We start from the raw sequence: 13,953 nt of genomic DNA on the forward strand, positions 1-13,953 counted from the left end.
GAGCGGGGTTACCCAAAAATTATTTATTGCACCCTTGACAGATACTTCTGTGTCCCAAATACCGTTTTATTTTATACAAGCATGGAAGTCTGAGAAATTATAATAATAATAATATAATATCTCACTGTATTGTCTAATTACTGTTGTATGATGCCTGTATATTTAGTATTGACAGACCATTAGGGTAGGCGACACACCTTTGCGTCAAGGAGCGCTCAGATAACATTTTATCGCTCAATGGACTGCATTCCTTCACGTCATGACAATGCTATTGGGGCCACTCCCTTTTGAGAGGTTGTGTTTTTTATATGATATAGACACATTTTACTCATCCTCGTTCATATCAACCGTTACGTATTATAACGAGTGCGTGCAATTAGGACAATGCGCGCTCTTCCTGGTAGGATACCGGCTCGTGCTGCTGAAGTACCGGATGTCTCCCTGATCTGAGGTCGCGATGTTTCTTTCTCCAAGCCTCTGAAAGGTCGTCACTAGTTGCCACAGTCATTAGCCCAGCCCATTTCTACATTTTATCTTCCTAAAATGTGATGTTGAACCTAAACTTAACCTTAACCACCATACTAACTTAATATTAAGTCCAAAAAGTTCGTTTTTGTTTTCATGAATGATTTATTACGATATAGCCATTTTGACTTTGGCTGTGCAATCTAGTGCAAACCTGTAAAATGTCTTATCCACCAATTGGTCATGCCCAGGAAGTGGATTGAAGAACCCACCTGATCGATTTGAACCAGTAGTTGTACAGTATAATTTTAATTGCGCAGGACTAAAAGTGGTTGCTAGATTTAAGCGGTTTGTTGTCTGCGGGATGTCCCGGAATGAAATTGACCGGAATGGAATTTGATTTAGTCTATGGAGGTGCGGAACGGGAAAATGCTGCCCTTTCATAATCTCTTAAACGGAGGGGATTTACTGTCGAGTTTCGACTAATCCATTGAAGAGACTGCATGTCTCGTTTCGCGACATCGTTTTCTTGTGATGTTTTGGTCAACAGTTTGTGACATTGTTGCAGCGCTAACGTTCGAGTCTCCAGCGCGGTCACAGGTAAACTGGCGCCAAGGGTTAAAGAAGAATAACTGATCATATTCATCTTCGAACTATTCACCATGTTTCTGCAACTGTACAGAGACCGTCGGTTTGTCGTTGTACAGTCAGTCTGAATGCTATCAAATAGCCGAGGGGAGATGCGGGCTGATGTGGAGTACAGCCCGGTCGGCGAGGGCCTGGGGATGAGCGAGTTCTGGCTCCATGTGTGGATGCGGAGGGTCGCCGTGATCGCTGCCCATGTTATTGCCTTTGGTCTCACTGTGCTGATTTCACTACTGTCTGGAACAAGTGAGTACCCTAAATGTCTGTCGCTACTAACTGTATTGGCGTCATACAACAGTAATTTGTTGCTCTATTGACATGACATCCTAACCTTTCTTCAGCACAAAACCTGCAGGCCTGGGGAACTGGTGGGTTTTGTTCCACACCAGCACGAAAGCATCACAAGTATTGATCAAGTATCAGTTGATCAATTATCAGAGTGCTGCTCTGGTGCTGGGCTGGAGAAAAAACCAGCAAAGCATTGATCCCAAGAACTAGGGTTGATGACTACAGTAGCAACCTACATTTAAACAATGCATCTGTGTTTCAGGTCTCTTTTCCTGGCATCCTGTTTGTATGTCTAGTGCAGTAAGTGATCCTAATGGCATAAACATGACACACACAAACACTGGCTGAAGTGTACTACTATACCAAAATAGCAGCTACGTCTAGTTGTAGTAGTTTTAGGTAATGTCACTGTGGCAGATGAAGCTCTATGACACATCTTATTTCTGCTGTGACATGTATACCAACATTATGTCTATCTTTTTAGATACCAAGTATGCATCCTAGGATGTGGACTCGCACATACAGTAGAGTACATCTCCAGTGACAAAGAACGTGTGAACATGTAGGCTGAACAAACATTTAACAGAGAACACACCAAAGACATAAAGCAAGTACTTCTTTGTACTTTGTGCCTTTTTAGGGCTTATAAACTCTAACTCATCTCCTAATGTACCAAAAGACTGGATTATGTCATTGTAAATACATTGGCAAAAGACTGCCACTTAAAGCTGCAAATATGTAACTGTTTGGGTGACCTGACAAAATTCACAAAGAAATATGAGTTAAAGATCTATCATTTTATTTGAAAGCAAATCTAAGGAGCAGTAGATCTGTTCTATGTGCTCTTTCTATGCTTCCTGTTTTTTAAGTTTCGGTTTTCTGTCTTACTTTTGGTTTTGTACGCCAGCTTCAAACAGCTGGAAATTCAACATCTTTGGTTATGGAAAATATAGTACAGTTATTCTCTACACTATACTTGCTTGTTTTGTCACTTAAACTGAAATAATAACTATTAGAATTTTAGTAACCAGGAAATGGCGGTGCGATTTCTGCATAGTGCATCTTTAAATACTGTGGTCAGTTTATAATACCTTGTGAATTAAAGTATAGTGGCTGGCGGGGCTCTACTTGGGGAGAATAGGTCCACCGAAAGACCGACGTGAGATGAGTGAAGAGGCATCACACATCCTTCAGGGAAATGACTGATCCCCTCCCAGCCACCCGTCCCAATCCCTCAGATGGAGCCCATCTCCACTCTCACCAATAACCACCATTGGATCTTAGCTATAATGGCAAACAAGAAATAACGATGACTTGACTTCCTCTCCTAATTTGCATTGTTGTCTTGCTCATCAAACCATTCAGTGACCACTCATGCCTTGTGGATGGGGGAATTGTCATTCTATGCCCCCCGCATAGCCATGGTTGCCAAAATAATGGCCCACACTGCATTTTTATACATGACCTTAAGCATGATGCGATTTTAATTACTTAATTAACTCAGAAACCACACCTGTTTGGAAGCACCCGCTTTCAATATACTTTGTGTCCCTCATTACTCAAGTGTTTCCACTTTTATTTTGGCAGTTACTTGTACATATTTGGTATCTTAAAAGATAGACCCAGACAATGGTGTAGTGGAGGGTATAAGCCGGTATATGCCCAGGTATTTTTCAGTGGGCATTGCGTATACTCCTTAATCCCCACATTGCATATGAAAGTAGTGTAGTGAAGGTATAAGACTATCAATGGCTGATGGATCAGATCAGAATGTTTAGCTTTAAAAATATATCTGAAACCTGTGAATGACAGACTCATGTTTGTTTCAGTAGTAGGCCTACTATGAGCCTACTGGCACAGAGTGTGAAAGACTAATATGAGATTTATCATTTTAAGTCATTCAGAGTATGTCACTGTTTCTCATATTTGTATATAATATAGTATATGCCATTTAGCAGACACTTTTATCCAAAGCAACTTACAGTCGTGTGTGTATACATTTTATGTATGGTTTTCCCCAGGAATCAAACCCACAACCCTGGCTGTGGAAGTGCCATGCTCTTGCCAACCCACTACCACTCCAGGCACCACCACCACTGGACACAGATATACATACTAGGTATCTTGAAAGATTATAACCTGGCACTCAGTCTTACACAAGTACATATACAATCAACTAACTGGAGACAAAGTTTGTTGTGCTGACACACCTATAAACACCTGGGTGTGGCCATTGTATCCTGATGACCTTGTATGGGACCAGCCCTGAGAGGCTTATGAAAGCGGACCACTACTGGGACAGAGCAGATGTAACTGAAGTCGTCTCCTTTGCTTCGTCTGTTTCTCTAGATGCTCTGAGACACTACTGTATCTGGATGGTTTAAGGGAATACAGTACCTACTTTACTGTGTATCAACCTGAATGTGTGGTTGTGAGCAGAGCAGCTATGTGGATGTGTATTTTACCAACCATTTTTTCAGGGGTCGGCAACTAGATTGAGCCACGGAATGTTTTTTTGTCAGAGCAAATTGTCAGGGGGCCGGAACATAATTATGTAAATTTGCACATAACAAGTGACCACTAACCACTGATCCAGCAGTAGATATTTTCTCAGCCCCCTGTTAGCATTAATATCAGGTAGGGGAAATCTAATCATATATAGATCTGTGTTTGACGGATGTCATAAGGTGAATGCACCAATTTGTAAGTCGCTCTGGATAAGAGCGTCTGCTAAATGACTTAAATGTAATGTAAATGTGACGGCAACATCGACCCCAAGTGTGTTCATTGAACAAGGTGAGTATATATTAATGGTCAGTAATTTGGGTTCGTTTTAAGGAGGCACATACCTCCTCAGTCAAGCGTGTATATACACCAGACTGACTAACGCTGCGCTATGATTCCGTCTAGTGAACCATTAATGTAAGCTTGCTGCAATAGACAACTAAGGTTGCTGTGAACCTGCTGATGTGTTGTGTCTCAATAAAAACCTTGAATCCCATTATTTGTTTGAGGAATAATTCTATTGTTTGTAAATATTATTTAAAGGTTCTGGAAAGTAGTGTTTTAAAAAACCTGATACGGTGCTGGATTTCACAGATTGATCAACCAACCGTGTACAACACTCATACAGCAAGGCTTCACACGCCAGTTCAAAAGGAAATAAATAACAGAGTGATTATTAATACAAAGACACCAATCCTGAGGGTTCAAAGGTTACGCTTTGTCACTTAGTGTATAAGCGTACACACCATCTCAATATTTACAGCTATTACAGGATACAAAACCAGTGGCATTGCCAGTGTCAAGTTTGTTTCATTCATTCCAAGCTGCCACTATTGCTAGGACAGTTCCTCCTTCTCCAGGAAGTAGAGACTAGGGGTCAGAGGACACCTCCACATATAAAGGTGACAGTTCCGTTCAGTAGGTCCTCCAGGTTAACCATCACCACCTCCGTGCTTGAGAGACCATCCTCTCCGTCTCCCAGGGCAACAAACACCTGATGGGATTGGTCCATAGAGATCACTTGTTCTGCCCCACCAGCAGTGTCCTCTGTCTCAATCACCTAATAGGAGGAATGACATGTCATTCACATTTCACTATCTTCCCATAGTTACTAACATAGATATACTGTATGAGATAGGAGAAAACATATAGGAGCGCCTAGAGCCAAAGCCACCCCGTCATCCCAATCCCTATTCAATAGTGTAGATCACCCATATGTTAAAATAAATGTATACACGCTTGACTAAGTGCTCTGGATATTCTAAGCAATAGAGTACCATAGTATGAGTCATGATACCCATAAAACCTAGTGGTCAAACAGGAAATATTTTTATCGGCTCACCCTGGCGTAACGTTTTGATAACAGTGTAAATCTCTCTAGGACAAGGTGTCTTTTAACATTATAGGCATGTATTTACCCCCCAAAAATGAAACTATGATTAGCTGCTAATGTGGCGATCATAAAGAACTACAAATGCCATGATAATCTGGGCGAGACTGCCGAATTTAGACAAAGCTAAGAATCTCTGGATTAACTATCAAACGTTAGTTTAATGTAGTAACGAATAAGTTGTCTAAATTTCTTTAAATGGACAATTCTGTGAACTGTCTTGTGAAACCTGTTAGCAAAGGTGTCAGCTAGAGATGACATGCAGGACCTTGCAGGGACTTAATTTTGTATTGATGTCTATTTTGATGCCAATTGCATTTGAATCAGAGTAAATGGAACCAAATATATTGAAAAAGGTCACCTTGTCCGAGAGAGATTTACATGGTTATCAAAACGTCACACCAGGGTAAATCTACACGAAACAGGCCTTATTTGAAGCCTTTCTAAAATAGTCTATGGGGAAAATGAATGGTGGAAAAATGATTGGAACCATTTTCCTGTTTGACAACTAGATTTTATGGATATTATGACACCTTCACTGTGGGGCTCTACACGGTGAAAAATTACACTTAGTCTATCAGAGGGATAGATGGGGCCATTACCCCTATTCAACCCTTTCGGAAGTCCCTAGGGGTTAGAGTTTTAAGGATTGATTTAGGATGCATTTTACCATCTGGGAGCTGGAGGCCTGCTCCTGCTCCTCTAGCACCTCTATGTGGCAGGAGAGCAAGTGCTCCTGGAGCTACAGCTGGCAGGGGCAGACCAGCAGGCAGAGAGAGCAGCTGAACACTGCCCCCTCCTGGCTGAAATGCTCGGTGCTGGCGTGCTCCTGCATCTCAGCCTCGCTGGTGGAACAGGCTGGGACAATACAGGCACTTCACCACTGATGAGTCTGGGAGGATACAGAGGAGAAGAGCTCAATACACATGCACAGAGAGCAGACACGGCCACAGACAGATAGAACTGTATGTTAGGAGTATAGCAGTAAGACATCACAGCTCTTACCTGATGGCAGGTCTGGATTCCCCACCAGCAGCACGTCAGAATCAAACATGCCCTTAGGAGACACAAGGGATTGGAAGGAATACATAATACACCCCAAATGGCATATTCCTTAACAGGGATGGACAACACTAAACCAACAACAAGAAGATATTATGTCAGTTGGGTACCCAAGCAAATAAAAGGGGGGGTTGTAATGTAATAGCATGGACAGGATAGGGTAGGGTAGGTTAGGTCTGAAAGCCTTTCCTGGGTCTCTCCCCAGCTGTGGGTGTCCTCACCTGGGTTCCTCTGGTGCTTGGCCAGGCTCCTGGCACTAGGGAAGAACTTACAACATACGCTGCACTGCATCAGAGACTAGAGCTGTCGGTGGGTCTGTCCTGCAAACACCTCTGGGTGGCTGGTACGGTTATGATACCACAGGCCTGACATTTGTTGTGTGCGGAAAGATATGATAAGTAATATAATATATTCTACTTAGCAGACACTTTTATCCAAAGAAACTTTGTCACGCGTGCATACATTTTACATATGGGTGTTCCTGGGATTCGAACACACTACCCTGGCGTTGCAAGCACAAGGCTTTACCAACTCATCCTTTAATAGTAAAGCATGAGAATAAAGGTGTGTGTGCTATAGGCCAATGTGTGGACTTCTGGTAGGACTTCTGGCAAAGCTTGCAGCTGTATGGTGTTCCCCCAGCGTGCACAGCTATGTGTTTCTCCAGCAGGACGGGGTTGGTGAACATCTTGTTGCACTCAGGACACTGGTGGAACTCCTTGGGGTGGCACTCCTGGATGTGTTTCCAGTGGTCCTGCAACGAGGGAAAAGTCAGATGACATTTATGACAGTCATGGAGCTCTGAGATGTCTGGAGACAGGGTGGGGGAGAGAGAGGAGGGTGAAAACAAAGACATTTATAGAAATGTAAAAAATAAATACATCTAACTTTGAAATAACTTTAGGTGACTAGTTGGCCCCAAACTTGGCCCCGCACTCCTCACACGCAAACGGCTTCTCTTCAAAGTGCTCTGTGCGCTTGCTGTGCAACTGGGTCCTGGACTTCGACGGGCTGCCCCCAGGAGGTGAGGGTAGGAAACATCTCCACCCCGCTGATCCTCAAAACTGGGGCCCCACAAGGGTACGTTCTCAGCCCTCTCCTGTACTCCCATGACTGCGTAGCCACGCACGCCTCCAACTCAATCATCAAGTTTGCAGTCGACACTAAAGTGGTAGCCTTGATTACCAACAACAACGAGACGGCCTACAGGGACGAGGTGAGGGCCCTTGGTTCAGGAAGATAACCTCACACTCAACGTCAACAAAACAAAGGAGATGATCGTGGACTTCAGGAAACAGCAGAGGGAGCACCCCCCTATTCACATCTACGAGACAGTAGTGGAGAAGCTGGAAAGTTTTAAGTTCCTCGGCGTACACATCATGGACAAACAAAATGGTCCACCCACACAGGCAGCGTGGTGAAGAAGAAGCGCATCTTTAACCTCATGAGGATGAAGAAATTTAGCTTGTCACCAAAAATACTCAAACTTTTACAGATTCTCAAATCGAGAGCATCTTGTCGAGCTATATCACCGCCTGGTACGGCAACTGCTCCGCCCACAACCGTAAGGCTCTCCAGAGGGTAGTGAGGGCTGCACAACGCATCACCGGGGGCAAACTACCTGCCCTCCAGGACACCTACACCACCCAATGTCACAGAAAGGCCATAAAGATCATCAAGGACAACAACCACCGAGCCACTGCCTGTTCACCCCGCTATCATCCAGAAGGCGAGGTCAGTACAGGTGCATCAAAGCTGGGACCGAGAGACTGAAAAACAGCTTCTATCAAGGCTATCAGACTGTTAAACAGCCACCACTAACATTGAGTGGCTGCTGCCAACATACTCAAATCTCTAGCCACTTTAATAATTGGATGTAATACATGTATCCCTAGTCACTTTAAACAATGCCACTTTATATAACGTTTACATACACTACATTACTCATCTCATATGTATATACTGTACTATATACCATCTAATGCATCTTGCTTATTCTGTTCGGCCATCACTCATCCATATATTTATATGTACATATTCTTATTCATTCCTTTACACTTGAGTGTATAAGGTAGTTGTTGTGAAATTGTTAGACTACTTGTTAGATATCACTGCACGGTCGGAACAAGAAGCACAAGCATTTCGCTACACTCGCATTAACATCTGCTAACCATGTGTATGTGACCAATACATTTTGATTTGATTTTCAGGAATCCCCAGAATCAATGAAACTTTAGACACATATCACAGCAGGTATTCCTGCAGAATGGTTAAGACCTGGTAGGTCTGCTATACATAAGTAGTGGGTAAGATGGTGAGTCAATCCCCTTCAATGTAAAGTGTTTTAATACACAGAACCTTTACATCAACACAATACATTCGCAGCCTTGATCAGGACAACTCACCCGAGGGGTGAGCGAAGGTCCTGCCACACATATCACAGGACACCTGTGGTCATTTCTTCTTGGTGGCGTTGGACTCTGGGTGTGCCTTGTTGCGGTAGAGCTGTAGTGCCCGCAATGTGGGCAGCTCCTCTGGGCACTCAGGGCACTGCAGCATGGTCTCCTGGGACATGTTACAGTGCTTGGTGTGGGCCATCATACCACACTTATTGTTAAAGGATTGCTTATCCTTGGATCTAGTCTTCCTCTCCCTTTCTTCTCCTTCATTCTTATCTTCCTCGGCTATGTCTGCGTCTACAGTAGTGGGTGTATAGGGCTGCTCCTCCGGTTCTTCAGCCTCGGAGCCTGTGGATCAATGCAGTAAATCATTTATGAATTGATTGATCATTAATTTGTTGGCTGAGAAATCTAGACAAATCCAAACACAACAAAGAGATGGATGGATCACATAAACAAACTTAAGTCAAACACACTTAAGTCAACCTCAGTTATTGTCTTCCAGAACATGTTGGCTAAAACTGAAACAGACTGGTAACCATTCCACTGCCCTTATTTCTCCTACTCTGTACCTTTAGCTCCCTGTCTGCTGTTCTCTCCTTTCAAAGCAGCAGTGTTGCCAAATGGGGGTTAAACTCCTTGAGCAGGCCCAGCAGGGTGAGTAGTGTCTGGGCTGTGATACTCCTTTTCTCCCTCACCTCTGTTCTGGAGCCTATGGAACACAGCAGGAGCCCTGGGATCTCCCTCACAGCACGACAGTATCCCCTGAGATAATAATGCTGTAAACGCTGTGGTGGAAGAGTGGTTCACACACACAGTGGTCGACACACACACACACACACTTTAACGACTAGAGTGTTGTGTTGAATTGTGTGCTCTGTCAGATAAGAGACCACTGTCTTCCAGTCATGCCAAAGTTTCACCTGTTTCTCCTCAGAGGCGATATCGTCCCAGGTCTGCAGTGCTCTCAGCCACTGTTGCACATCCTCCATCTCCAACCATATTGGCACCTCCCTGAGACAGGTGGTCCACGCCAGCTGCAACCAGGAAATACAATCTTAATCACCTGAGCATAAAAAACAGATACAGAACATTGTGATAAAGTTTTATTCCATTTGAATTGAAACCCACCTGTGCTCTCTGGAAGTTGTAGGTGAGCTGTTTTAGATGATGGGCCGTCCTTCTCTTTCCTGTCCTCGTTCACATTCATTGACTCGCTAGGTTTGGCTGCTGTGATCACTCTGGCTTCTGTGGTCACTCCACCTTCCAAACCTCCCTCACCCACCTTTGTCCCCTCTGGAGTCCAGGTGAAGGGAATCTTCACACCACACTCTCCAATGCTAGGGGCAACTGTCACTGGGGAAGCTGTGTGCTTGGCCCCCTGGCTCTGAAACTGTTTGAGCTGTGATTGGGTGGCAGTGGGTGGCGGTGAGACTGGTTGTGTAGTCAACTGCCTCATCAGGTTGGTGTCGATGTTCTTGTTGCCCACGTCGAATATCTGCAGGCTGTCTGCGGCGGCGATGATGCGGGTGAAGTTGTGTTTCCCTGGGGACATTTTTCCGGTGTACACCATGTCCAGCACGCAGGAAAACTCCTGGGAAGACACTAAGTCCGTGTCGATGCAGATGCTGCCTGTGCCCTCCAGCAGAGACCTGAGACAGAGGAGTGGTTTGTTGTGGGTGTACTGTAGGATATGTATTACAATGTGTGTTCAGTAGGCTATGAAATTTTCATAAATAAGGCCATTGCTATTTCATTGGACACTACAGGTGACAACGCTGCTTTATTGAAAATAATGGTTAATTACTCAACCTGAATAGCAGACTGGATGCGGCCAGCACCAGTTTGTGGGTGCGATGGGGGGTGTCCCCCACGATGATAGAGCAGTCGCAGAACTTACCCTCCTTCCTCAGGGCGCGGAGCTGCTGCATTAGCAGCCTGGTGTAATTGGGCAGCTCCATTACAAATCAGTCTAGCTGCACAGGTGTGGGAAAGGAGGAAATATGGAAATTACTTGCAAGCTTCGTTACAACACATTTCTGTCATTTAGCAAATGCTCTTATCTAGTGTGTGTATATAAACACAGTAGATTAGCTAGCTAGTTATCACCAACATTTATGGTTCTAAAATCTAAAGTAAACTAAATGCTACAACCTAACGATAACCCTGCTAGCATCAAAAGCTATATTTGCGGTGTTCCCCAATGCTGGATGGGCCCCCCCCGAGTGAAAAAGTTTGGGAACCCCAATCTAGAAGACAGAGACAGTACAAGGTGCATCAAAGCTAGGACCGAGAGACTGACAAAGTCGTGTATTGGAGGTTGTGTGGTTCTCAACCTTTTTTATTTTATTTTACCTTTATTTTACTAGGCAAGTCAGTTAAGAACACATTCTTATTTTCAATGACGGCTTAGGAACAGTCGTTCAGGGGCAGAACGACAGATTTGTACCTTGTCAGCTCGGGGATTCGAACTTGCAACCTTTCGGTTACTAGTCCAACACTCTAACCACTAGGCTACCCTGCCGCCCCAAGTCCGTAAAGGAGTTGCAGCAATGGGACAAGACTGTAACTACCAATTGGGGAGGAAAAAAAAGTAAAAAGTACACAAAAATATGTGCGCACACACACACATCTCCCGAGTTTCACAGCAGTCTAAGGCACTGCATCTCAGTGCTAGAGGCATCACTACAGACACCCTGGTTCGGATGCAGGCCGTTTCACAAACGGCCGTGATTGGGAGTCCCATAGGGCAGCGCACAATTTGCCCAGCGTCGTCCGGGTTTGGCCGATGTAGGCAGTCATTGTAAATAAGAATTAGTTCTTAACTGACTTGCCTAGTTAAAAAAAAAAAAAATATATATATATCTCACACACACACACACATTCAGCAAAAAAAAAAATGTCCTTTCACTTTCAACTGCATTAATATTCAGCAAACTTAACATGTGTAAATATTTGTATGTTTGAAAATTAAAGAGAGCCGCACACTCTAGGAGCTCAGATGCAAAAATGTAATTACCAACGTTGACAGCCAAGCTGTCTTCATCAGGGTATTTGTAAAACATAAGATTCAACAACTGAGACAAACTGAACAAGTTCCACAGACATGTGACTAACAGAAATTGAATAATGTGTCACTGAACAAAGGGGGGGTCAGAATCAAAAGTAACAGTCAGTATCTGGTGTGGCCACCAGCTGCATTAAGTACTGCAGTGCATCTCCTCCTCATGGACTGCACCAGATTTGCCAGTTCTTGCTGTGAGATGTTACCCCACTCTTCCACCAAAGCACCTGAAAGTTCCCAGACATTTCTGGGGGACGAATGGCCCTAGCCCTCACCCTCCGATCCAACAGGTCCCAGACGTGCTCAATGGGATTGAGATCCGGGCTCTTCGCTGGCCATGGCAGAACACTGACATTCCTGTCTTGCAGGAAATCACGCACAGAATGAGCAGTATGGCTGGTAGCATTGTTATGCTGGAGGGTCATGTCAGGATGAGCCTGCAGGAAGGGTGCCACATGAGGGAGGATGTCTGTAGCGCTGTCTTAGGCATCTCACAGTACTGACATTGCAATTTATTGCCCTGGCCATACCTGCAGTCCTCATGCTTCCTTGCAGCATGCCTAAAGCACATTCACGCAGATGAGCAGGGACCCTGGGCATCTTTCTTTTGCCTACCGTCTGTAAGCTGTTAGTGTCTTAATGACTGTTCCACAGGTGCATGTTCATTTATTGTTTATGGTTCACCGAACAAGCATGGGACAGTGTTTAAACCCTTTACAATGAAGATCTGTGTAGTTATTTGGATTTTAATTCTTTATCTTTGAAGGACAGGGTCCTAGTGTTAGCTAATCGAAGTTTATAATTTTAAAAGGCTAATTGATCATTAGAAAGCCCTTTTGCAATTATGTTAGCACAGCTGAAAACTGTTGTTCTGATTAAAGAAGCAATAAAAGTGTCCTTCTTTAGACGAGTAGAGTATTTATTTTTTAACCTTTATTTAACTAGGCAAGTCAGTTAAGAACAAATTCTTATTTTCAATGATGGCCTAGGAACACTAGGTTAACTGCCTTGTTCAGGCAGATTTTGACCTTGTCAGCTCGGGGATTCGATCTTGCAACCTTTCAGTTACTAGTCCAACACTCTAACCACTAGGCTACCTGCCGCCCCCTGTATCTGGAGCATCAGCATTTGTGGGTTCGATTACAGGCTCAAAATGGCCAGAAACAAGGACCTTCTGAAAGGACCCTCGTCAGTCTATTCTTGGTCTGAGAACGGAAGGCTATTCCACACAAGTAATTGCCAAGAAATTGAAGATCTCATTCAATGTTGTGTACTACTCCCTTCATAGAACAGTGCATACTGGCTCTAACCAGAATAGAAAGAGGAGTCGCAGGCCCAGGTGCACAACTGAACAAGAGGACAGCTACATTAGTGTGTCTAGTTTGAGAAACAAGACGCCTCATAAGTCCTCGACTGGCAGCTTCATTAAATAGTACCCTCAAAACACCAGTCTCAACGTCAACAGTGAAGATACTCTGGGATGAAAAGCAGCCAACAAGTGCTCAGCATATGTGGGAACTCCTTCAACACTGCTGGAAAAACATTCCAGGTGAAGCTGGTTGAGAAACTGCAAAAAATTACCTCGGCCCCATGGCATAATATGTAGAACTGCAGAAAGGGTGCTTTAAAACAAACATTTTCGCTGCGCCCCATGGCAAAATGTGTAGAATTGCAGGAAATTAACTTTAGAACATTCATTTTTATTTTATGGGGGGCGGGGTTAAATCTAAGATCTTTGCAGACCAGGATTATACATAGATTTTCAATACGATTTAAGTCAAAACTGTAACTAAGCCACTGAGGAACATTGTCGTCTTGGTATGCAACTCCAGTGTATATTTGGCCTTGTGTTTTAGGTAATTGTCCTGCTGAAAGGCGAATTTGTCTCCGTGTCTTTTGAAAAGCAGACTGAACTTGGTTAGCTTTATTCTTATTTTTATCACCCAAAAAAACTCTGGCAGCAGCCACCACGCTTGAAAATATTGAGAATGGTACTCAGTGATGTGTTGGGATTTTTCTGAACATAACTCTGTATTCAGGACAAAAAAGTTATTTTTCTTTGTCACATTATTTGCAGTTTTACTATAGTGCCTTATTGCAAACAGGATGCATGTTTTGGAATATTTTTTATTCTG

The 13,953-nt window shown here is 43.8% G+C and overlaps 1 protein-coding gene and 1 long non-coding RNA gene across 2 annotated transcripts; one reads left to right on the forward strand and one right to left on the reverse strand.

Moving 5' to 3' along the window:
• Positions 1-747: 747 nt before the first annotated feature.
• Positions 748-4,393, forward strand: LOC124028632. Its single transcript, XR_006837621.1, has 3 exons — positions 748-1,356; positions 1,661-1,698; positions 3,420-4,393. It is a non-coding gene; the product is annotated as an uncharacterized LOC124028632 (long non-coding RNA).
• On the reverse strand, positions 2,778-11,121 carry LOC124028620 (zinc finger and BTB domain-containing protein 40-like). Its single transcript, XM_046340641.1, has 7 exons — positions 10,567-11,121; positions 9,886-10,406; positions 9,327-9,791; positions 8,761-9,102; positions 6,299-7,109; positions 5,964-6,185; positions 2,778-4,963 (listed from the first exon to the last, which is right to left on the reverse strand). The coding sequence occupies exons 1-3, from the start codon at positions 10,713-10,715 to the stop codon at positions 9,688-9,690; spliced, it is 774 nt and encodes a 257-aa protein (XP_046196597.1). The 5' UTR covers positions 10,716-11,121; the 3' UTR covers positions 2,778-4,963; positions 5,964-6,185; positions 6,299-7,109; positions 8,761-9,102; positions 9,327-9,687.
• Positions 11,122-13,953: the final 2,832 nt, after the last annotated feature.

The sequence above is a fragment of the Oncorhynchus gorbuscha genome, linkage group LG03 (genome assembly GCF_021184085.1).
Source record: "Oncorhynchus gorbuscha isolate QuinsamMale2020 ecotype Even-year linkage group LG03, OgorEven_v1.0, whole genome shotgun sequence".
NCBI classification, from domain to species: domain Eukaryota; kingdom Metazoa; phylum Chordata; class Actinopteri; order Salmoniformes; family Salmonidae; genus Oncorhynchus; species Oncorhynchus gorbuscha.

What these genes read in the sequence shown, in the direction of transcription:
- LOC124028620 (XM_046340641.1), bottom strand. Translation starts at nt 10,715, where the DNA reads ATGGAGCTGCCCAATTACACCAGGCTGCTAATGCAGCAGCTCCGCGCC. An exon ending in GCATCCAGTCTGCTATTCAG is followed by an intron (nt 10,407 to 10,566) that starts GTTGAGTAATTA and finishes CCTCTGTCTCAG; the next exon opens with GTCTCTGCTGGAGGGCACAG. An exon ending in ACAACTTCCAGAGAGCACAG is followed by an intron (nt 9,792 to 9,885) that starts GTGGGTTTCAAT and finishes TCCTGGTTGCAG; the next exon opens with CTGGCGTGGACCACCTGTCT.